This window comes from Colias philodice, chromosome 5, assembly GCF_061535455.1.
Source record: "Colias philodice isolate Cphi_HAF_F1 chromosome 5, ilColPhil1 Martin Lab GWU primary, whole genome shotgun sequence".
Classification (NCBI taxonomy): Eukaryota; Metazoa; Arthropoda; class Insecta; order Lepidoptera; family Pieridae; genus Colias; species Colias philodice.
Genome location: NC_143090.1, coordinates 9,745,521 through 9,769,452, shown reverse-complemented (window position 1 = coordinate 9,769,452; position 23,932 = coordinate 9,745,521). Strand labels below are relative to the sequence as shown.

General features: G+C 35.2%; 2 protein-coding genes across 4 annotated transcripts; one reads left to right on the top strand and one right to left on the bottom strand.

Annotated features, from left to right (window-relative positions):
* Positions 1-124: 124 nt before the first annotated feature.
* Positions 125-11,165, top strand: LOC149488598 (solute carrier family 35 member F3). 3 transcript variants are annotated; one of them, XM_089695735.1, is made up of 10 exons: positions 125-727; positions 1,431-1,583; positions 2,671-2,836; positions 3,591-3,769; positions 4,361-4,489; positions 7,972-8,161; positions 8,896-8,985; positions 9,419-9,548; positions 10,012-10,094; positions 11,027-11,140. In XM_089695735.1, the coding sequence occupies exons 1-10, from the start codon at positions 413-415 to the stop codon at positions 11,116-11,118; spliced, it is 1,527 nt and encodes a 508-aa protein (XP_089551861.1). In that variant the 5' UTR covers positions 125-412; the 3' UTR covers positions 11,119-11,140. The 3 variants fall into 3 exon arrangements, with proteins under 3 accessions (XP_089551861.1, XP_089551859.1, XP_089551860.1); XM_089695733.1 differs by lacking the exon at positions 10,012-10,094 and having other exon boundaries at positions 11,027-11,165; XM_089695734.1 differs by lacking the exons at positions 1,431-1,583; positions 10,012-10,094 and having other exon boundaries at positions 11,027-11,165.
* Positions 11,166-18,575: 7,410 nt separating this feature from the next.
* Positions 18,576-23,392, bottom strand: LOC149488597 (polycomb protein EED-like). Its single transcript, XM_089695737.1, has 7 exons — positions 23,235-23,392; positions 22,927-23,066; positions 21,408-21,579; positions 20,696-21,235; positions 20,297-20,449; positions 19,491-19,607; positions 18,576-19,039 (listed from the first exon to the last, which is right to left on the bottom strand). The coding sequence occupies exons 1-7, from the start codon at positions 23,256-23,258 to the stop codon at positions 18,950-18,952; spliced, it is 1,236 nt and encodes a 411-aa protein (XP_089551863.1). The 5' UTR covers positions 23,259-23,392; the 3' UTR covers positions 18,576-18,949.
* Positions 23,393-23,932: the final 540 nt, after the last annotated feature.

The window sequence follows — 23,932 nt, the reverse complement described above, 5'->3', positions numbered from 1 at the left end:
TTAACACCTCATAACACGCTTTCACATGCATTGTTACGTCATAATGTAAAGGCAACATGACTCGCACATGAAATTATTTTTTATACTGGCAATAGCAAATATCTTTCCATCTCTGTCGTGCAATGCAGCTTTGAGCTTTGACTTTTGAGACGAAAATAGGAAAATTTAGAAAATGGGAAGTTTACGGTGGAAAATGTTTTTATTACAAGTATTTTGTTGTTGAGCGCTGTCTGTAAATTGTGACAATAATTTTTAATCATTTTAAATACATACTGTAATGTTATTAATGGGAGCGATGGAAGAATTAATTCCATTATATTTATGTTTTTTGCGAAAGATATTTTAAATTAAATTTAGTGAAAATTGGAAGTAGAATGGCTGAAATCATCAAGATGTTTTAAATAACAACAATATGGCAAGGGATGGAGACGTCCCTACAATCTTTAATCCGAAAAGAGTACGAGCACCGTCCGTTATAATTACAAGCGAAGAAGTTGAGACTGATCGAAGTATTGATGTAGAACGTGAGCGACCGAATGGGCCCCCGACACCGTTGAGCCCTCGAGCTCCCCTTACGCCACAGACCTCCGTATCTTCCGCACCTCCTCTTACCACCCAGCCCTCCTTACAGCAAACCTTTAGTGAGTCAGCTGCAAGCAGTCAGGATGAAGAAAGGCAGCTCCGAGATAAACGTTGCCCACGCTGCTGTTCAAAGATCGCTAAAAAGGTTAGTAACAATACAGCATATATTACAAACTTGTGATACCATTATTTTTAAGTACTGTCTCCAAAAATGTATTACAGTAAAAGTTCCTTATTCGCGGGTAATAGGTTCCGTAAATGTGCCGCGAATAGAGAAACCGTGAATAAGGAATGGTAATTTGTATGGGGTTATAGGGAATACGTTCTTAGGTGACGAAATAAAAAAGCAAATACATAAAGAAACCAGTTTAATTTAAGTTTTTGACCAAACATATTTATTAATTACCATTTAATTAGGTATTATCTTCAGGTTTAGGCAATGGCTTGTCACTTTTTACTCGTTTTTCTTTTTTTTTAGACGACATTATAAATTCGTAGTTGTAGTTCAAGCGTTTACTAAGGATAACGAATGGTTTTTATTTAGGTAAATACATATATGTATGTACCGATGTACCGATTCGATCCGCGAATAAAGAATTTTAGGCCGCGAATACAGGATTTAGGTCGCATTTTTTCCATCCGCGAATAGTGAAACCGCGAATGAAGGAAGCGCGAATAAGGAACTTTTACTGTATTACAATGAGAAAATACTGTCAAATATCAATAATATCACAGAGAAATGCACAAAATATCCATGATACATAATTTATATCACACAGATATTTGAAGTATTTTTTATATATTATACACTTTTTTTTCGAGCTCCTAAATGATTGTATTGTCTCCAGATCTACTATGGAGTTTGTGTTACGCTTACATTGGTTGCTTCATGGGTAACAGTGACCCATTGTATAAAATATCTATACTTACAAGACTACTCCCCTATACATAGTGCAGATTTTTCTATGTTCAATAATTACACATCAAGATTTCGCACACATGTGAGTATTAAATTTACTGTTAGATGTGTTCACTTATATATTATAATCACAACTGTAATTAGTTATTAAATAATACATACAATAACCGTTGTATTAAAAATGTATAAAAATGTAAGAATAATAGAAATAGTATGTGCTTGTGTCATATTGTGTTGTATTGAAGTGGGAAATAAATTATTTATTCAAATTTTCAAAATTTATCATATTTTTTTTTAATTCACACACTTTCTTCAGAAATATCAATCATATAGATTATAGTTGAATAGCTGAAGTCACATAGTCTAAGAAAAAGGCATGGCCTTTTTCTTGTCTAACAACTTATTTTTATAAATGAAAAAAAATTAGTTAGAGACAAATTAAACACATATGTATATTATGTATTTAATACATATTCTATCAGCTGTTTCACACAAGTAACAAACAATCATTTATAGATAGATTCATCCTCAAAAACGTTCACAAAATATTATAAGTAGTACAATGTGGGTAGGTGTAGTCATGTTTAGTTTATGTTGCATCTTGTTGAATTTGCTATTTTATTGAATGACTAGTGCCTTCATTGAATGACAATATTTAATTGAATGACTAAAGAATGTTGTTAAATGTAGCATTCAATGTCTTGGACTAATGTTAATTAGCATAGTCGTTGATTTGGATAAGTGGAAGGGCTCTGTTAGATTCATATTTTTTTTAAATTTCTCGCAACTGCCTTCTTGTTTTGGAAAATTTTGTTGTCATTCAATGAACGTGCTAATCATTCAACAATATGCCGAGCGTTAAATCCGCTCTGTTCAAAGGGCTATATTACAATCCGCTAACTATTTGGATGTTGAGTGATGCTTGTTAAATCAATATTTGGCCTAGTTATTCAATTGAATATGGTCATTCAATGAATGCGCTAGTCAAGTTGATCAAGAGGTTAATAAACTCATTCATATAGCTATATGTAATTTTGATATTATTTAACATTTGTGTAACCGACTAAATGTCTTAGCACCATCTATAGTACTGTTAAGAAAATGAATGATATACTGACTATATATTTGTACTTATGACATGTATATTGAAACAAAACAAATTGTTTCAGCATTTATACAATGCACCGTTCTTCACAGCATGGTTCTGTACCAACTGGCTTATATTATTCTATCCGATATATCTTATTGTGGTACTCATACACAATAAGTGTAAATCAGCTAACGCCATTGCATGCGATGCATTTAATGACTTCAAAGAAAAGGGCTTCACTTTTGGTAAGTGCTTAAGGCCCTTCGCTCATGGAGCTACTCAAAAAGAACTAGTCACAAACTCAAATTACTAACGAGTTGCCTGAGCGTCACAGCCCATACATGTTCTATGGAGATTCGCACACGACGCGACTAGTTACTAACTGGTTAACGCGTTAGCAACAAATCACGCGCGACGCGTCGTGTCGGTCTCCACGCTACTGGTTTCCCGAGTTTCTTTGTTTTTTATGATAAAAATGAACGAGCAAATAACAGAAGTGACTGAAACCTTATAACTTGAGTAGCGTTGTATGCGAGATACAATTTGTAACAGGTTTGTAATCGTAATTACTGATTAGTTCAGTCATTTTTGAGTAGCTCCATGAGCGAAGGGCCTTAGGTTAAGGTTCAAAAAATATAATCAAAGTATTTACTTAATGACAACAAAACACATTTTAATACTATATGATAAAATTTTATTAATTTACTCTTTCAATCCATATTATAAAACATTTTCTAATATATAAAATTGGTTGTCTGTAAAGTCGGTTTACTATCGATAGTTGAACGTGACAACGTCCGATTGTGCTTCTTTGTCGCTCGTTCCGCGCTCTCGCTTGCACTTCAAGCCTTACATGGAACGCCTCAGAGCGAGGTAACGCCGCATGAGTCATGTTTTTTCGTACGTGCAGCCGGCTCTATCGAATTATAAGACGTTGTCACGTCAATAATAATTGTAAACCATTCAATTTATTACTAATCAAATTACTTTGTCCGCCAGCCCGTTTCCTCAGTCGCTGCGGGCTGTTCTGCCTGCTGTGGGTGGTTACCATCTACATGTACACGTACTCTCTAAAGATATTGCTCTCCACGGATGTAGTGGCTCTGTTCGCGACCAATGTGTCCTGTATCTACTTGCTCTCTTGGGTCATATTGCATGAGCAGTTTGTGGGTGTCCGGGTAAGTTGTTATTCTACTTATTAGTCTGTGTTAATGCATGTACTCAATAGTTAAATTAAGCAAAAGGTTTTAGTCCGAGTACTTTCGAAATTAAAAATAAAACAAAAAACTCATTCTATTCATATGTTTATTTCTGTCGTCATTAATAATTACAACTAATGAAAACACGAATGTCCTATACATAAAAATAAAGTCTGAATATCAGACAAAAAATACTGGTAAACGTTTATAGGACAGAGCAATTACACTAGCAAAAGTACGAATCCGGCTCGAAAGACCACTCTATTTGTGATATAATAACACTCGTTTATGTGTACAAATTGGGCTCAAAAGGGCCGCTATGTGCAGCTGTGATAACACACTAGTGTTGTATTTTTTATACTTGGCTTTTAAATACATAAATCAGTATAAGTACCCTGTATAAGTACGAATCCGGCTCGAAGGACCAGTACCGTTCTGTGCATTTATGTACAACATTATTATAAATAAGAATTCGGTCTAAAGACCATTCTGTGCATCGGATACGTGTGAATCCGGTTCGAAGGACCACTGTGCTTCTTGGGTATTTAGCATAAGGATCGCTGTGTACAGATCGTGGCGGCGATCCTGTGCGACACGGGCATCGCACTACTCGCGTACATGGACGGCATCACGGGCAACTCGACGCTCGGCGGTGTCGTGCTCGCTGCGTGCGCGGCCGCTGGCTTCGCTATATTCAAGGTATGGATTAACAAAATTTGTTGCAACTCGATTGTGATATGAGTTTAAATGTGGTTTAAATGTTATTTATTATTTCTATTGCATAATTATCAAGCCTGTTTAACGTTTGTATTCGGATCCTTATTAAAATTATATTATATCCAGAAAAATAACTATCGTACTTGAAATGTTTTTTGAGGCATCTTTGCAGGCAATTAACAATTAATAGACTTGGTGACGAAAATATATTTTGGGTTGACGGCTACATAGAATATATTATTGACTATGTTATTTTGTCAATGCAAATATTTTTTTCTTTTCTTAATACTTAGTTAAAAAAATTACCTTTTATGGAATAGAAATGTAACGAAATTCCGATAACCTTGAAAAAATGAAATTACACAAAACTTTATTATTGTAAGTCCATTTCTTATAGTTTTGAAGATTGCGTGCTTTGAATGTTTGGTAAATCACCAAAACATCTCAAACACGCGATCTCCGACACGAGGTCCGATTGTGTTTGCCCAAATCAAGATTACGTATTCAAAGGACATTGCTTTTGCGTTAATTAATCAAGGTCCTATTTATGACTATTTTATCAAACACTGTAATAACTTTCCTCATTTCAATGTTGGATAAATTGCTGACTTTTGTTTGAGTACCCTCGTCACACTAAAAGTTAAACTTCTGAACTTTCAGCCGAACCTTATGAAATATGCACGTATAATTATTGTTCCAATTCTTAGAAACCGGTTCTGAAACTACTAGCTGTATTGATCTTCAAAACTACGGGACATTTTATAATTACACTATAGACAGACAAATTAACCAACATTGTTAACGCTATTTTATAATTCCATAAATACTGACCAGTATTATGTTTTATTCGGACACAAAAACTAAGACAGCTTTTGCAACATGTTGACTAGGTGTATCGGTCAATTAAGGAAAGCTGGCATGTTCACAGTACTCACACTTATGCAATTTCACTTACAGTATGTTCAAAAATAAATGCGACTCTAGTTTCATTTTAGACTTGAATTGTAAAATGGGTGCGTTGTAGATAAATATATGCAAATATAATTATGAAAGCTCTCATAATTTACCTGTAAAATTATAATTTAAAAGTAAATCAATTGATGAAGTTAAATATTTATTCTAATAATAATCATCAATCATAAAATTTCCACCTCGGTGAGAAAAATTGACATTTCTAATGAAAATGAACAAAAAATTAAATGATTTTATTAAATACTGTAAAATAGTCTATAATTCTTCCATTTACTGTATCACAAAATTCTTCATAGATTTTTAGATATTCGTACTACACCAATTACATCACCCTGTATTTATAAACAATTGCAAAATATGACACATACATAGGCCGGGAGATACTGACACAAAATTTCGGGTCATTTGTAACAGAATGGCGGTTCTACAGAGGTCTTATTACGCAATGACTAAAAGAAAAATGATGGTCAGAACGCTGGTACTCGTCGGATAAATAGCGAAAGTCAAACGATTTGTAACACAAAAATTTTAGAATTTACCGATAGCCCATAAAAAGATGTAGGCGGTAGTGTCATGCCATACTTTTCCGGTGTAACTTACAGCCCCCCATACCGACGCGATGCGTTGATTTAAAAAAAACAATTCAACCATTTGTACCAGGCTAACTTTTGCACAGGTAATCATCATCGTGCAGACATTTACGAAAATCGCCATGCGGCATGCCATACTTTTCGGACGATTCCAAATGGCCACCATACCGCCAAAAATCTGCAAAAAAAATTTTTTTTTCGCCAAACAATTTGTACCAGTATTGCATTTGGATTTTTGGAGAGTATTTGATAAAATGTGACCATTATTATATTTGCCATACTTTACTTTCTAGTAGGGGGAAAAAGTGCTGCCATACTTAAAAAATTAATTTATTCGTCACGTTTCAAAAATACGACTGTACAATACGTAAAATAATTTTTTACAGTATGGGATCATTATATTCTGTTCTACCTAGAAAAAAATATCGCAGAATACAAACATGGGGCGGATGATTGTAAGACTTAAGCCAAGACGTAAAAAAAAATGAAAAGAATTGGCGATTTGTACCAGTACGGCATTTTTGGAAAGTATATGATGCAACGTGACCATTAGGTATTATATTTGCCATACTTTTAATACAGGGAAAAATTAGTGCCATACTGCTACAAATCGTTCAAACTACGAATAAAATCTTACAATGAGAAAAAAATCTTATACACATTCGTCACCTCCCACAGGTATGGCATTATCACACTTCTATTTATAATCATTCAGGAGTTGTTGAAAAAAAAATGTGGGGTGGTACAAATCGTTTGGCGAGAAAAAAAAATTCAAAAATTTGCAGATTTTCCGCGGTATGGCGACCATTTGGAATCGTCCGAAAAGTATGGCATGGCGATTTGAGTAAATGGCTGCACGACGATGGTTACCTGCAAAAGTTAGCCCGGTACAAATGGTTGAATTATTTTTTTTTAAATTCAACGCATTCACGTCGGTATGGCGGACTGTAAGTCACATCGTCAAAGTATGGCATGACACTACCGCCTACATCTTTTTTAAGGGCTATCGGTAAATTCTAAAATTTTTGTGTTACAAATCGTTGGACTTTCGCTATTTATCCGACGAGTGTGACTAACGCCCACGCGACTAGTCCGCCGGTACCAGCGTTCTGACGATCATTTTTCTTTTTGTCATTGCGTACTAAGGCCCCTCTAGACCGCCATCCTGTTACAAATGACCCGAAATTTTGTGTCAGTATCTCCCGGCCTAACATGTGCAATGTGTAAATGTGTTGACGTTCCAGCTCTTCTTAATATACCTATAGGGTTACGTATAATATGTCCAAAATATTGCAATACTAGGTACTACTAGGTATAGCTTGTTTTTAAATGAGCATTTAATTTTGATTGACGTTTTTCTCATTGTACGAGTGTGGCGTGTCATATCGCATTAAGGGCAGCTAACTAATAGTACGTTGCCTGTAACCCCATATTTCGATAAACACAACAATATTATTATTTTAACGTAAACTTTGATTGCGTTTATTCCTTTAATACGACTTTCTTGGCGATTGATTTTTTATTACATGCTTTCTATGTTTAGGGTTAGTATGGATTTCAAGTTCATAAATATTGAGATTGAATAAGATGGTTATTATAGCGAGAATAAGAGCTTTACTGCCCTTTCCTAAGAACAGTTACACTAACTTAGCAACTTTATGTATTCTTTTAGTTGTTTCGAACCTACCATTATAATTAGAAATACAAATTATGGATCGTTGAGTTGGTAGCTCGTTAAACTAGTAATTAAACCAGAGGACTCATGTACTTGATTGCATGGTATTTGATTAGGTACATGATAATCAAAAAATACTGAATTATATAAAGCAGGCAGTCCGATATAAGTCATCTTCTCAAACTACCCGCATATTGCACTAATGTTAAAACAAAACCTCCAAACAGGTGCTATTTCGAAAAGTGATGGGCGAAGTGAACACGGGCCAGCGCGCGTTATTCTTCTCTATACTGGGCGTGGTCAATGCCACTCTACTGTGGCCGGTGTGCCTCGCGCTATATCTCACGGGGACCGAGCTGCTGCCCGCGCACAGGATGCCGTGGATGCACCTGCTGATCGCCAGTGTTGCTATGCTAGGTACGTGGGCAGATCTATCTAGAGGGATAGAGTATGTAGAGTTGCTCTAGATCTAGCTATAGGGATAGAGAGTAGAGATATGTAGAGCGGCTCTAGCTAAAGTGATAGAGCGTGTAAAGCAGTTCTAGCTAGAGCGATGGATAATTTAGAGCAGCTCTAGCTAGAGAGATAGAGAGTATGTAGAGCGGCTCTAGCTCTAGCTAGAGGGATAGAGAGTATGTACAGCGGCTCTAGCTAAAGAGATAGAGCGTGTAGAGTAGCTCTAGCTAGAGAGATGGATAATGTAGAGCAGCTCTAGCTAAGGATGAAAAGTATATGTAGAGCTAGTGATGCAGAGATGAGAGTGAACGATCTGTGATTGTGATGTAATGGTGGAGTATGTGAACTAGAGATGATTGAAGCAGTGTTGTGACCTGTACACGATCAGTACAATCCATCAATCAGTATCAGAACCCGATCTATAAAATTTGTTCAAGTGAAATGTTAAGTGTGTGTTAGATTTATGTGGGGTCCGTACTTCGATTTGTTTGGTGCTTTCAAATATGGTAATAATATTTAAATGAATATACATAATATATCAAAGCGTAAAATATTGTGCTCTATTTGGAATGTCTATATTTCTCTTATAATCTGTATATATTTTAAGTTTTTCAGTCTGCACTTTTTCACAAACTATAAAATTCTTTTCTTACGTCCAATTGTTGTAACTATTTTTTAACTTTATATAATTTCAGTGTTTCACATGGGTTTCCAATTCGGCAATTTGGTGACATACAATATATTCGTCTCGCTCGCACTCATCACGGCTGTTCCCGTTTCTGCTGGTAAGTGTCCATCACTTTCTATTCATACTTTTATTTTATTTCACTTAATTCCATCGGAAAATAGAAATCAGCGATCCTGTCTGTATTTCTAAAAGTTTTTGACTCTTTCTATTTATACACAGCTACCGACAGTAACCTTTCGGAATCTTTCCTCTATGCTAAGAATTTGAATCACTTATTTTTTTTAAGCTATTGCATAGCTTCTATCGCGGGCCTTGAGCGCGGGGACCGAATCCAGAAATTTTGTAACGAAAAACCTAACGCTCCCCACTCCGACGGGCGCGGAGGTGTGGCTTGAAGGCATAGCATGCAATAGCTTTACCGCGGCAGTCCCCGAGTGCCACACGTCTTTTTTTTGTATGCTATAAAAATAGTAAAAAATATCTATTTAAAATGTTCGAAACTATCTGTTAATTAAATTTATCTATTCCAGCATTGGACGTCGCGTTCTACGGCGTGTGCTTCGAAGGCATGAAGCTATCCGGTATAATTCTAATAGCGGTGGGCTTCTTCCTCGTCATGTTCCCGGACAACTGGCCCGATTACATCATGAGGTTGCTCAGGTTTGGCACCTTGCTAGATCCGCGCTTGGCTATCGTCTCGCTTGTATGTGTTGGGGTGGGGGGAGGGGGAGAAATACCAAGGGAAGGGAAGGGATTTTTAGTATGGGTAGACTTTGGAAGGGGGGAAGAGTTTGTTATAATACAAACTCACTTCTCCTTTCTCCTACATATACTAACTAAGTGGGTAATAACTGATTAGTGTAGAGGCTGTTTATTAAAGATGGAGGTAATTTTTTTTGGGAAATAAACCATTTTTCAGAGGAATGGTGAAACTACCCTCAATTTTGAAGCAAAAAAAAATCGAATTGGTTTTCTGCTTACTTACTTAATAATATTTTTGCTCTAAGAGTCTTAAATTATTTTTGAAATATGGTGGAATAGAGTAATTGGTTTAAATTGTTAAAATTAAGCTCGTACAGACGATGAGATGGTCTAAAAACATTGTATGAATGTAATTTGTTAGGGAACACTACAAATTGAGAAAGGACAGACTCCACCGACAACACAATACGGACTACATGGCTGATTTGGTTTACGTGTCCACAGGTATCGAACGACCCCGTAGTATTGTGTATACATCTGTCCAAATCATTAGCACAGTATACAGATACAACCAGTAGGGAAACTTCATACAGCACGTTCGAAATGGCTCACGCAAACAAGCATGTATACGAGAGTCGTAAGGTGTGATAATACCCTTACGATTGTAGTAAACACGCTTGTTTGTGTGCGTGAGCCATTTCGAACGTGTTATATGAAGTTTCCCTACTGGTTGTGTGTGTATATTGTGTCATTAGCTATAGATATAACAATATCGATAGTTCGAGTTCATTCTCATCGTGTGGACTTCCCTTAGGATGCGATACGTAGAATTAATGCAGTCGTGAAGTAATATGAGTTTTGTACTCGTGAATGATTCGTAGTTAGTTTCATACACCCTTAAAGGTTGAAAATATTTTGTTTGTAATCACCGCGTGTGTACCAAGTAATTTAATGCTAGTTTAAATTGTATTGGGATTGGGATAGAAAGAGCTAAGACAGAAATATGAGTTTCAAATAATTTGACAATGCTTTCAAATACGTATATATTTATCAATTTTGCAGAAATATTTTATTATTATAAAGGCTGCTCTAAATATGTATTATTTTTACTGTAGGATGGGATTAAGCTAGTATGAATTTTTTGTGCAGAAATATTTATTACCTACAAAATACTAACAATCGGTCTTTATATTCAATCTATCTACACTATTTGATATTTTTATTATATTTAAAAATATACAAAATGGCACTTGATTTACTATTGCATTTAGAAAACATTTTTAAAACTATGATAAAAGAAAAAATAATGTTGATAGCTATTAAACATATAAACATTTCATGAAAAATATAAATGTTGCCAGCTTATTAATAACAGAGAGATTGAATGCAAAGACCGTGACCCGCAACATGAGTTCCATAAAGCCCGTGCTATACAGATGGAGCCGTCGTCGTCAACGCGGGCATGACGGCTCCGGCCGAAACCGAGACACCGTGGACTACCGCACCGGATACATTCGCTCGCACCTGAGGTCGCCCTCGGGCCGCGTGCGGTGACCGCCTCGCAAGCGCTCCGTGCTCTATGCCGCGACTCTACGATCTGTGCTCTATGTGGCCGCGCCGCTGCACTCTGTGCTCTATGTCGCGACTATACCGTCTGCGGGGAGCGTGGTAGCGCCGCTGCATTCTACGCTCTATGTCGCGACTCTATCGTCTGTGGAAAGTATGGAAGCGCCGCTGCAGTCTCCGCTCTATGTCGCCAAGCCGCTGCACTCTACGCTCTATGTCGCTACGATACCGTCTGGGGGGAGTGTGGAAGTGCCGCTACACTCTGTGCTCTACGTTGCGACCATACCGTCTGCAGGGAGCGTGGTAGCGCCTCTACCTTCTGTCCTCTATGACGCCACGATACCGTCTGCGGGGAGTGTGAAAGCGCCGTTACAGTCTGTGCTCTATGTCGCGACCTTACCGTCTGACGAAAGTGTGGAAGAAGTGCCTCTACCCTCTGTGCTCTATGTCGCGACGATACCCGCTATGGAAAGTGTTGAGGCGCCTCTACATGCTACGGAAAGTGGGCTGTGGCGCTTTAAAGAATCTGTGGTTGGTGAAAAAGTGCAGTGGCTCAATAAAAAGCTTGTGGTTGGTCGAAAAGTGTTACGGCTATGTGAAGAGTTTGATGTTGGTGATAAAGTGCCGCTACTCTATCGCGAGTCTATGGTCCGTGAAAAAGTGCCGCGACAGTGTAACGAGTCTTTAGCTAGTGTAAAGAGTGCCGCGGCGTTAAGGGAAGTCTATGGTCAGTGCATAGAGCGTCGCGACGATATGAGGACTCTATGCTCTGTGCAAAGAGAATCTTCGTGGCAATATGGGGAATTACCGTTAGATTGATAGAGCAGTGCATGCGTTAACAACGCTACCAAAATAATAAATTAGCACGCGCTCTCTATTCCTCGACGTTTCTCTTTTTTCACAGACTGTAAGTCCGAATGACTCTACTTGATCTGTGCTCTATATTATTACAACGGCTCTACATTTCTCGACAATACCTGATCAGTACTCTGTGTTATTTTTCCATTGACTACTTGAGTATAATAATTTTCGACTGGCTTTAATACTCTATACAAGTGACATAACTGGCTCTATATTTGTTCATTCGAATGTACATAGAGTACTGATTTTGTTCAATTGTCATTATAGAAACTAATCTTGTCGTATTATGGTAATCCTTACCTATTCAGATTTTACATACTTGTACTTTTGCTCTTTATATTTCAACAAATAACTTGAACATTGAGTGCTTAAAGATCGTCTAGTTTCAAAAGTATTTTGTTACGATGATTCCATGCGTTGATAAAATGATAATCGTAACGAATGCCGATTGACTCATTAAAATGTAATGCAATTAATATTTCAGTTATTTGTTCGAAATTGTAATTATGTGATATTCTTAAAGCCGGCTCTACACTCTTGTTGGGATTAGTGCATTTGGTTGTTTCATACATAGAGTACACTGTAGGTAGTTATAATGTACTCTATGTTAAAAATTGAACTACTCGCGAGGTTGAACATAGTTCTTACTAGTTTCGGTTTTAAAGTTCATAATTAATGATTATTTTCTGTTGTCTATGACTCTTAATCAATGCGTTTACGTTTTTTAAGAGTGTCAATTATATACTGCAAGTGATCTGCGATCTGTGAATGTGGTGTCTTAATGCAATAGGTTTTACAACAATTTAACATATGATCAATAGTTTAATTTCCTCACCCGGACACAAATAATAGGAATAATATCACATACTGTATGCTTGAGATTTTGTTTACATTAAAAACTATGTACTATTAATATATTGCTCTACTTTTTCTTCGAAAAGATAAAAACGAGCACTGCCACCGTTTTAACTACTAATATTACGATGCACATATCACTTACGCTCAGGATTACATTAAGCAGGAATCAAAACTCGACGAGAGTGTACAGTCGTCTTAATACCTCAAGGATGAGTGGTATATTCTCTTTATTATTAAAGGAATGTTAAGTTTACTTCCACATTTGATTTTACTACTAGTCGATATACAAATTGCTCATTGAAAGGGAAATCATTGAAGCTCGAAAGTTTTAGAATTATTATTGAAAATACGTGTTACGAAATTTAATAACTTTTCATCGTAAGAATGGTTAAAAAAATGCATTGTAAGTGGAATTAATCAACGGGATTTTTATGAAGTTCATTAAAATTATGGTCCTTCGAGACCGATATACCTTTTAAGGGTTACGTAGAACACATGAGGTTCCAAGTAGATTGTTAAAGGTTGTGTTTTAATCACATCTTATTTAATATGTTGTATATGTGGGTGCTTAATAATGAAAGAAGCTGTAAAGTCGATGGGTGTTTGAAAACGAAGTCTTGTTAGTATCTTATGTCGATACATTTTTAACAATATTAAATTTATCTAAGTCATTTCTCCAATTTCATCTCGAATATAACCAAATGGCAATAACGTAATTTTTATAGGAATTACAATTTGTAATTGAAAACAGTTCATGATATGTATGTGTGTTAGGAATGTTATGCTGTAAAAATAGTTGTTGATTATTGTTTGACGGGGGTTTATCAGAAAAACTATTGATGTTTCAATATGGGATGTTTCAATGGCTTTAACAGGGCTCTTCGGTTACTAAAAAGGAATTTAATAATAAAAATATAAACTTGTTTTAAGGTAAAACTATTTTCCATAATGCTGATCGTAGATGATATAAAGTGCTATATTGTACGCATGTTTTCATCAATTGTTTTTCTGAATAGCCCCCGTCATAATGTATCTCAAAATTGATGTATAAATGGTGCAAGTATAGGTACAGAGTCGCACATTTATAATACGTGAAATATTTAATGTAAATTCATTATGATATGTTTGTAGTAATGCGAATGGTAATAATTTAATTGGAAATATATTATGTACAAACAATTAAGTTTTAGAGTAGCTCATATTTTTGTAGTTTTGTAAGAAACATTTTAAATTATATTTTACATACTCACTTAAATGTGTTTGTCAAAAATATTTATTCCAAATTAATCTGAGCAAAATTATTGATAGAAATATGTACCTAAATTATATTTTTATATATTAAATTAACATTGTTGCACCTTTTTCTATGTCTATAAAATAATTGATGTTGTGAACACTACGCGTAAGTAGTTGCCTCAGTAGGGAAAACCTTTAAATGTGCGAAAATTTTCGTAATATTTAAATTTTTAACGGTTGGCTTCCTGTAGAGTAAAAACGAATTTAAAATTATGTTTCCAGTCATCTCTTTAAGTTTTATATAAGTTTAAAAGTCCTTAATTATAAGTAATATTTTCTTTATTTTTTAAGTGTTGTTGCAATTGGCATTTGTATTTCTAGTCATAAAAAGATCTCTTTTGTTTATCTGTGATGATTTAGTTTATTCCACTCATACTGTTTTATAGGTTAGGTATTTTAAGGAGATTCAAATTGTCACGATTTTATTTATATACCGTGACATTGTGATTTATTACACAAATAGAACACTCTGTATATGAAGGATCTTTATAATGATTCAAAAACACTTCACAATGATATGTTTCATTTAATGAGAGTATAAGATTTTTCTGTATTGGTAAATACTTAATACCTACAGAAAAAATATTTTGGTTATAACATGGTTATAACTTATAACACTCATTTTTATCAGAGCAGAAGTAAATGTCAAATTCGTTCTTGGCTTATAAAAAAAAAGTAGTTTGAATATCTTCCATGAGAATCCTAAATCGTAAATACGAAAATTCATATTGTTATAGTAAAATTTTCAAGCTCTGGCCCCAATAAAACTTTGAAGCACAAGTGGGGCCAAAGAGTTTAGTCAGAAACGTAAAATTAGTTGATTCGATTCCAACTTGTCTTTAAGAAATCTCTCTTTATTGAAAATCTATTTTGATACACAGTAGTGTCTTGAAATAATTAATATTTCATAAATCCTAGAACAGATTAACTTTTTTAATAGTACAGATATTCTGGTACCAATAAACCTAGTCATGTAGCAATCGATATAAAATAATAGAAATAAGTTTAAATATTAGTTTTGCCTTACATAATAACTATACTTTATATACATTTTTAGTGTTACACGATTCAAGTTTTTATTTTTACACCTTTAATTTGATATTTTTGGTTTTTAATTTTTTTCGTTGTTTTATGTTACATGTACACTAGGCACATTTGATCAAATATGAGGGACTTACCGCTTTTGCTGTACCTAATCTACTAAGACATTTTGGTCATTTGTTATCTAGTGTATATGTACCATAATTTTACTTTAACATTATTAGATATTTTATTTATCAGATGAACACTATTTTTATTATTCTGTATTTGGTTTTGTTATTCAATATAGGTTCGTTCTATAACATTAGTTTTATTTACACTTCTCAAATTAACAATTTATTTACATTACTATTAGAAAGCCCCAATTTAGGCGTAGTTTATTCCTTGCTAGATTGGAAGTAGGCTAAGTAACTTAGTAATGTAGTTCTATCGCCTATACTTCTTTATTATTCTTCTTAGACAGAGGTTTTTTTACCGAGGTAATACTCTAATGGGAATAATTAGAGGAAATTATAATTGGCTAAAATAATAATAAAATACTGGCCATCTACACCAGACACCTATATGCTACCAGAGTTTTTACGAAATTCCTCAAAATTAAACGCAATTATCTTTTTTTCATAATCTTGGTCTTATTTTTACCATCTTTAAATGTCTGCATTCAAGACTGAATTCTTTTCCAAGATCTTTTATAGGCAAAATATCCGCATTTAAGTCATAGAGTAACAATGTTGCCACTTGTACTCCTCTAAATATCCCAACAGAGGACTATTAAAAAGAAATTAGATCACACGCTGTGCGTTTATGAATAAGAATACATTGCAAAATAGTAATAGGATACCTGATTTAGGTAACAGAAGATTTTGATACTTTACACTTGACTTTATTGCCATAAAAATGTCTATGGCAGTAGGCCATGTACTGTTTATTTCTTCTAAACAAGGGTATTGACCATAGAAATCTAAATAACAAGACACATAGAAGTGCTGTAATGTCATAATTCGTATGAAAACCGCTGTCGCCAAAATCAACACATTCAAACCGAAAGCTAAACAGTACACACAAGTAAACTATGCCTTTTATTGGACAGCTTGATTTTAGTGAAAACTAACTTATCTATTAAATTAAGCTTTTGAATATGTATCCTAACGCACGAATTTACGGTTTATTTTAGAATAACATCCCTAAGTATATGAGACTTTTTGCTCCAATACGAACAAACGTGATAATAAGAATGGTCGACTGTGTCATTCATTGTTATTTCGATTACTATGGTGACACTCGTAATACTTGTAAATATTCTATAATTTTAAGGAAAAACGGCATTATTTCTAAAAAAAAATATTTTCCGATGAAATATTATTCCTTTATAAGTATAATTACAACTTGTGGAAGAATTTCCGCAATGGGAATTGCTGAAACACACCATGTATACACTCATACGTCTCCAGAGCAACTGAACAGTGACGAATGCACTGGTGATGTGCAAATCACCTGAGTGGCGACAAGGTCACGCACGCTTACGACTTCTAGTGTCTTGTTATTTAGATTTCTATGGTATTGACAATGTTTTTCCAAGTTCACTTTTGCTCAGATATATCAATTATTGTGGATATATGTTGGAGTTTATTTTAACAATACCTGCTTCTGTATTCTACATCTTTTGTTGCTTTAAAGGTGTTTTGAATAACTTATTTAATATCTCTCGTTTTGACAAATATTGCTTAGAAGCATATGCAAAACTATGCAGTAAAACTGCGTACACACTTCAGCCATATTTTGTTAAATTATTTTTTATCAAAATTATGACTGCTTTTAAATATTATGATGATTACGCGTAATTTTGAAAATAATTTGTGATTGTGTTCAGATATATCAATTAAGTTGATATATTTTAGAATAGCTCTAGGCCGGTATGTTTTAGGAATTGGCACATTGAGGAGAATATTGTACATGTACCTACTCTATGAGGAGTATAAAAGGGCAGTTTTTCAAACTACCCGATAATTTTAAGCGTTATGATAATTATGTTTTCGTTGTATAGTACTGTAGATTGTGATGTCTTTATCTATTATGCTATCTATGTATCTCGCATTTAATGGATAATGAAATTCCAGCTAACTTATACTATCATTCCTCCTCTATTAGCTAGATGAACTGATGCTATATTTGTTACCAGTTTTTGTTAGAGGCTTTGCTAACGTTAACTAGCCTAGCTTATTAGGCTTTGTTTTATTTGATGATTGAGTACACGATAGTAAAGCCCTCTAACAAAACTCTTGTCCATGCAGTATATTTCTTACACTTTTATACTTATGTGACTTCTAAATTTCACTCTCACACAATCTTAAATTTTATAGTGATTCTCTTATAACAAGTTAGAACTGATTATTATTATTAGAACTTGGTGATTTTTTAAAAATATAATTATATAAAACGATGTATTTAATGATGAATAATAAAATCGAATTTTGTATTTTATTTATACATTGGTTATGTTGATAATAGTTGCTCGTTTAATTAGAGAATTTTTAAAGACTGAATTTAATTGGAATGGACTAAATTCAATTATGGCGTCATTTAAGTGTAGATTAGTCTATGATATTTAAAAAGTGGTAGATAAATTGTTATTATTTATTATCTGCGTTTTGTACACAGAACATGCAAGAAATCAAGTTCGCTCAAAACAATAGCTCTGGGTATAACACTTGTATCGCGATATATCTACCAATTTTTATGACTGCATCGTCGAGTTTAGTAGTTATTGTCTCATGTAGTTGATAAATGTTTATCGATGTTTAGATATAGATCGTGTATTGCTATCTGGTTTGAGATATATGATCATGGTTCAAGGCAATGTTTGTATGAATCGAATGATTATTCTATCATGATCATTTATCTAAGGATTTTGTTAGAAGCTAGTTATTATCACACCTTCCTGTCCTACTCTTTATCAAGGTATTTTAGATACTATAATCGCACGACACTGAAAACAATCGTATATCTCAAATCGAATAAACGAACAAACAACACGTATTTAGAGTAACAGCGAGTAGGATTCGAGATAACACCTTGGCCCCTGTGATTCATTTGTTAATACGTAGACGTAATTCGTTGGTCAATAAATGAGACTTTTGTAAATTCGTCTTTTATTTCTGCGGACTTTCCCAATTGAGTATGAACTGACTATACTTAGATCCGACACGAAGGACCAAAGTAAGAGTACCCTCACTTAGCTTCTAGGATTGAGGAGCTAAAGCTAGCTAAGTCGTCATTATATTCTTAAGCAATTAAAACGCTATATAGTATCTCCGTTTAGTATAACTGTATAAGGTTTAAGGTATGTCAAATAAAATAAAACCAGCTTGATTATTAGACTAAAACCAGTCTTTATTCGTGATCTTAAAATTATTTGTTTTACATAAATGTAACTATTACAGGTCATTACAAATACTAGCGAACTAATTTGTACAAAATTATGACTAATGTCTTTTTGTACTAGCATTTTCACACAAGAAACCTAAGCACCGAGCTGGCAGTAGTTTACTTTATCACAATTTTAATTTGAGAAAAAATAGAAATAAACAAATCATTGTAGAACTTATATTACTGAAATTTACATGTGCTACGCACATATAAAATAATGATGATCATTTATATTATGAGGAAATTCTTTTTCAAGTACAGTAAATTGTTTTTTACATCTTCCTAACACTAAAACTTTAGTTGCTAAGTAGTTAGTTTGTGTTGTTGACTCGATCCCACCTCCAAATGGTCCCGTCGTCGCAGCAAGTCAAAAGAACTTTGCCGTTCCTTGATAATGTCACCTGCAAAATATAAAATTATTCTTATAATCGCAGCGCTATCTAGTTTAATAAAATCAAAATAGTTTTAAAAATAAATTTGAAACAGTAGAATAATTGTTGGATACCTATATTAAATAGAAATACCGCCGTGTGTGTACGACTTCTATTTTACGAAGCACACATAAGAGTAACCCATAACCCACAAACGTCTTGCAACCACCCACATGTGTCTCGCGTGCCCTACACGTATTACGCAAAAACTACACGAGTCACCACGCCACACGTGTCAATCAACCCGCTAGACGTGTGAGGCAAACTTTATACGTGTCATGCGACCCCCACACGTGCCAACACGTCCCCACACGCGCCAATACGTCCCCACACGTGACAACGCGTCCCCAAACGTGTCAACACGTCCCCACACGTGTCAACACGTCCCCACCACGTCCCCACACGTATCACGGTCACGCACCTGCCGCACGGCGGCCACGCAGCGCGGGTGCACGAGCTGCGACACGCGCGAGCCGCCCGCCACGCTGCCAAGCTCCCACACCATCGTCTTGCCGCACTGGTTGCCTAACGCTATCACCTGGAATTGCAATAAAATGTTTATAGCTATGTATGTGGATATAAATAAATTGTTGATTTTGTAACTTGACGTTTTATTTCACAAAAAAATCCACTTAGTACCAAAATATGCTAAAACATACTCTAGACAAGTACATTTTACACTACATAATCTTATACATATATAAAAATGAATCGCAAAATGTGTTGGTAAGCGCATTACTCGAGAACGGCTGAACCGATTTCGATAATACTTTTTTTATTATATTCCTTGAAGTACGAGGATGGTTCTTATGTAGAGAAAACGTAAATATTATGTACCACGGGCGAAGCCGGGGCGGACCGCTAGTATTATATAACAATGAAATCTTGCTTTCCGTCTTCATCCTAACGTTTCATTAATTTATATTGATGATTGCTTTTAAATGAACAGTTCTGTTTACAATGATTTAATGTAGACTGGTTTTTTGAGAAAGAACAAAACAGCCCCCCCTAGACAAGTGGCTTTCTATTAGTGTAAAGTTCAATAGAATAGATTATGAATGTATGAGATTGACGTAAGCAATCGTCGTCGCCGTCGTAATCAAACGTCAATCTCATAAATTCATAATCTATCCTATTGAACTTTACGCTAATAGAAAGCCACTTGTCTAGGGGGGCAGAAGTTGCTTTTTTTCCAACAATGCATATAAGTATATCAAACTGGCTCACCCTTTGGCTATAATCAACAGCGAACCTAATGAACCAAATCTCACACTCCTTATAATCAAATCTATGGACTATCGTCACTGAATTGTCTCCAGGACGTAATTCGGTATCCTCTAGCCTCCCAGGCTTCCAGCAAATTATAGCATTCTCACATGACTGAAAAAAAAACAATAGTAAGTCATGATAATGACAGGAAACATCAACACATTTATTAGAACATTTTAAAAGTATCTCAAAGTGAATTATGGTGCATATTTTTTTAGATGAATAGTGTTTATGAGAAGTTTGTTTAAAAACTTGATGATTTTGTTGATAAGTTGAAATGCTTAAAAAAAGAAAACATTATCACACTAGATTTAAATGCATACAAATAATAAATATGCCAGAATAGGATAATATTACCTTAGATAAAATGAGATCACCCATCCACCTCACACAATCTACGTAATTTCTATGTATATCACGAGTAGAGAAGTCAGGAAAGTGTTCTTTCAACGAATTGAAAGGTCGCAACGCGCGATGCGGGTTAAAATTATAACTCTGCTTGATCGCTTCATGCATGGACGGTTTATCGAGCCTCCACAACTTCAACGAATGGTCCATACCACAGGACATGATTCTTTCTCCTTTTAGATCAAAATCGGCACTTAAAACTTCATCTCTATGACCTTCTACACCTCCGAAAATCGCGATACAAACATCGGTCATGATATTCCACAATCGTAGAGCGTGATCCTTGCTAGCTGATAGAAGGAGGTTAGGGTCTCTGGGGTGGAACTTGACCTCGTTAATCGCGTGACCGTGGCCAATATAGTGCTTGATGCATGTTTGTGTAGCGGGGTGGAAGATACGCACGATGCCGCGGGATCCAGCAACCGCCAAAAGAGGCAGGTTTGTGTCTTCTTCGTATGACCAGGCACATGTGTAAAATGTTTCGTCCACCTGTGTAGTAATAAGCATATTATATTACTAGCTTCTCATTGTTTTTGCTCAGGTAGACGAAGATTTTTTTGCTTGGTTCATACTTTTTAAGGATTATAATACTTATGTAAGCATAGACTTTAGAGAAGATTTTTAGATAAATAAGCTTCGAATTTTTGTCATGTATACTTACATCAGGATCAGCATAACACTGTAGGAATTTAAAGCCTCCAGACTCTGGGCATTCATATATTGACACTCTATTGCTACCAGCAACTGCAAATATCTGAGGTTCACCTTCTCCCAGATGATGATTAAATTGACAGCCAAATAAAGGCTGGCCGTGATCTTCTTTGGCACTACAACTGAATTTAATTTGTTAATAAGTATATCTAGCAAGATTTAAAAATATATCTGGAAAACAACTGAATATTGTGTTCAATGTTTTATTTCATAATTATTGTCACAAGTCAATATCACATTACAAATGTACTATTTCGATTTCTGGACTGTGGCATTTTAACATAACAAACCTAATATTTTTAAAGCTACAAATGCTTTCGTTGAAAATATTTTGGGGTTTCTTTAGAGAACTGCCGCACGAATTATAGGTTTTTTGTGGGTGGGGGATGGGGGGGAGGAGGGGGGGACCCTCCCACCAAAAGGGGAAAGTTAGGAAACCAATAGTTTTGGAGAAAAATCAATTTTCCTATTCTAACCTCAAAATGTATGGAATTGGTGTAACAAAAATTTTACGATACATAAATAAAATACAAACAAGTTGTGAAAAGTTGAAAACCTACGTAGTTTTTTTTATTTGAGTGGGAATCGCCCTAAAGTCGCTTCTGGCACTCGCCGGCCGCTGCCGCGGCACGCTCGCTTCGCTCGCTCGGCTCGTGCGGCAGTTCAAATGTTAACCTAATACGCTCGTCGCTTCGCTCCTCGCTACCTATTTGAATACTAAAAGTTTAATAGTTTTTTAACCTACGTAGATTTTTTTAAAGCTATTGCATAGCTTCTATCGCGGGCCTTGAGCGCGGGGACCGAATCCAGAAATTGCGTAACGAAAAACCTCACGCTCCCCACTCCGACGGGCACGGAGGTGCGGCTTGAAGGCATGCTATGCAATAGCTTTGCCGCGGCAGTCCCCGAGTGCCACACGTCTTTTTTGTTTGAGTGGGAATCGCCCTTTAGTCGCTTCTGGCACTCGCCGGCCGCTGCCGCGGCACGCTCGCTTCGCTCGCTCGGCTCGTGCGGCAGTTCAAGAGTAAACCTAACACGCTCGTCGCTTCGCTCCTCGCTACCTATTTGGATATTAAAAATAAAAGTTTAATAGTTTTTTAACCTACCTACGTAGATTTTTTTTTGTTTGAGTAGGAATCGCCCTAAAATCGCTTTTGGCACTCGCCGGCCGCAGCGTAAAGTCACAGTACAGTGAAATAGAACATCTTGGTCCGCTTTTTTGCACAACAAAACGGATAAATGCACTTTTTTCGCACAAAAAATTATTAACTTTAAAAAAATAATAACTAAAAAACTACAAGTTTCCTAACGATAATATTTTGGAATTACAATCTTACATTACCTAGCTAACTAAAAATATAAATATTTCCAACAAATTCGTGCGGCAGTTAACTAAAGCCAACCCAATATTTTTCCAACTTTATTAGGATAATATAATAATACTTAATAATGAACCATCAACCACTTACTTAAACTTATAAGGAGGTTTCACAGGCTTTGTTGTTTTTTTCTTTCCACGTCTGCGTTTCTTTACACGAGAATTTGTGGGGGTCTCACTTCGAGAGGTGTTATCAGTGTTTGAAGTACTTTCGACACTCGATGTATCATCCTAAACAAATTATTGAGATACTAACGTTAAATAAATATAGAAGTATGAATGTACTTAACCGGTATACGTTTGTATATACCACTTATTTAAACGCAACACAATGGTTTTTTAATGTGATTGCGTACACAATTCATGAATCACATTACGTGCCAATAACCTTATACTCACAGCTTCATTGTCAGAGAAATTCATGCTATAAGCACTTTTGATTATAATGCACCTTTTAAGATACAAAAATAAGGATGTTTAATACAAGTTTGGCCTTAAAATCAAAATTATTTTATAAATTAACACAGTCCACAAAACAATCAGCTGGCGGTGGCGTCCTAAACGTCACTCTAAAATGTCACTGTCAAATTGAGCGGGAAACGTTATTTTTTTTGATGCGTTCCGAGATACAAGCTTCTTGGTTCCGAGTAATCATTAAATAAAAATAAGGAAAAAATTACTGTTCTGTAGGAAAAAAGGAGGATATAATTTATTAGAATGCGCTTCCGTGAAATACCTAAGGAAATACTGAGATATAATAAAAATTTTAAGAACGCAGCAAAAGTGTCATAGTCCGATAATACTTTATCGTCCGTTAGCGTTTTATGAAAAATATAGCGTAGAACCATGTAGAACAAATAACTTCACAGACGCTCCGATGCAAATTACCCATAAATTACCATTTAATCCTCTATGGAACATATTTCCCGTATTAGTATAATATAATCTATACTCTATAAACATGAATGCAAGGAGCATTAATTGAAAATTGTAAAATCATTAGAACCTAGTAAGTGGTACTAGTATTCATTAATATTTTAGAATAATATGAGTAAAATGTGAGAGGGTAAGAAAAGTAAATAAAATTTGAATCTTTT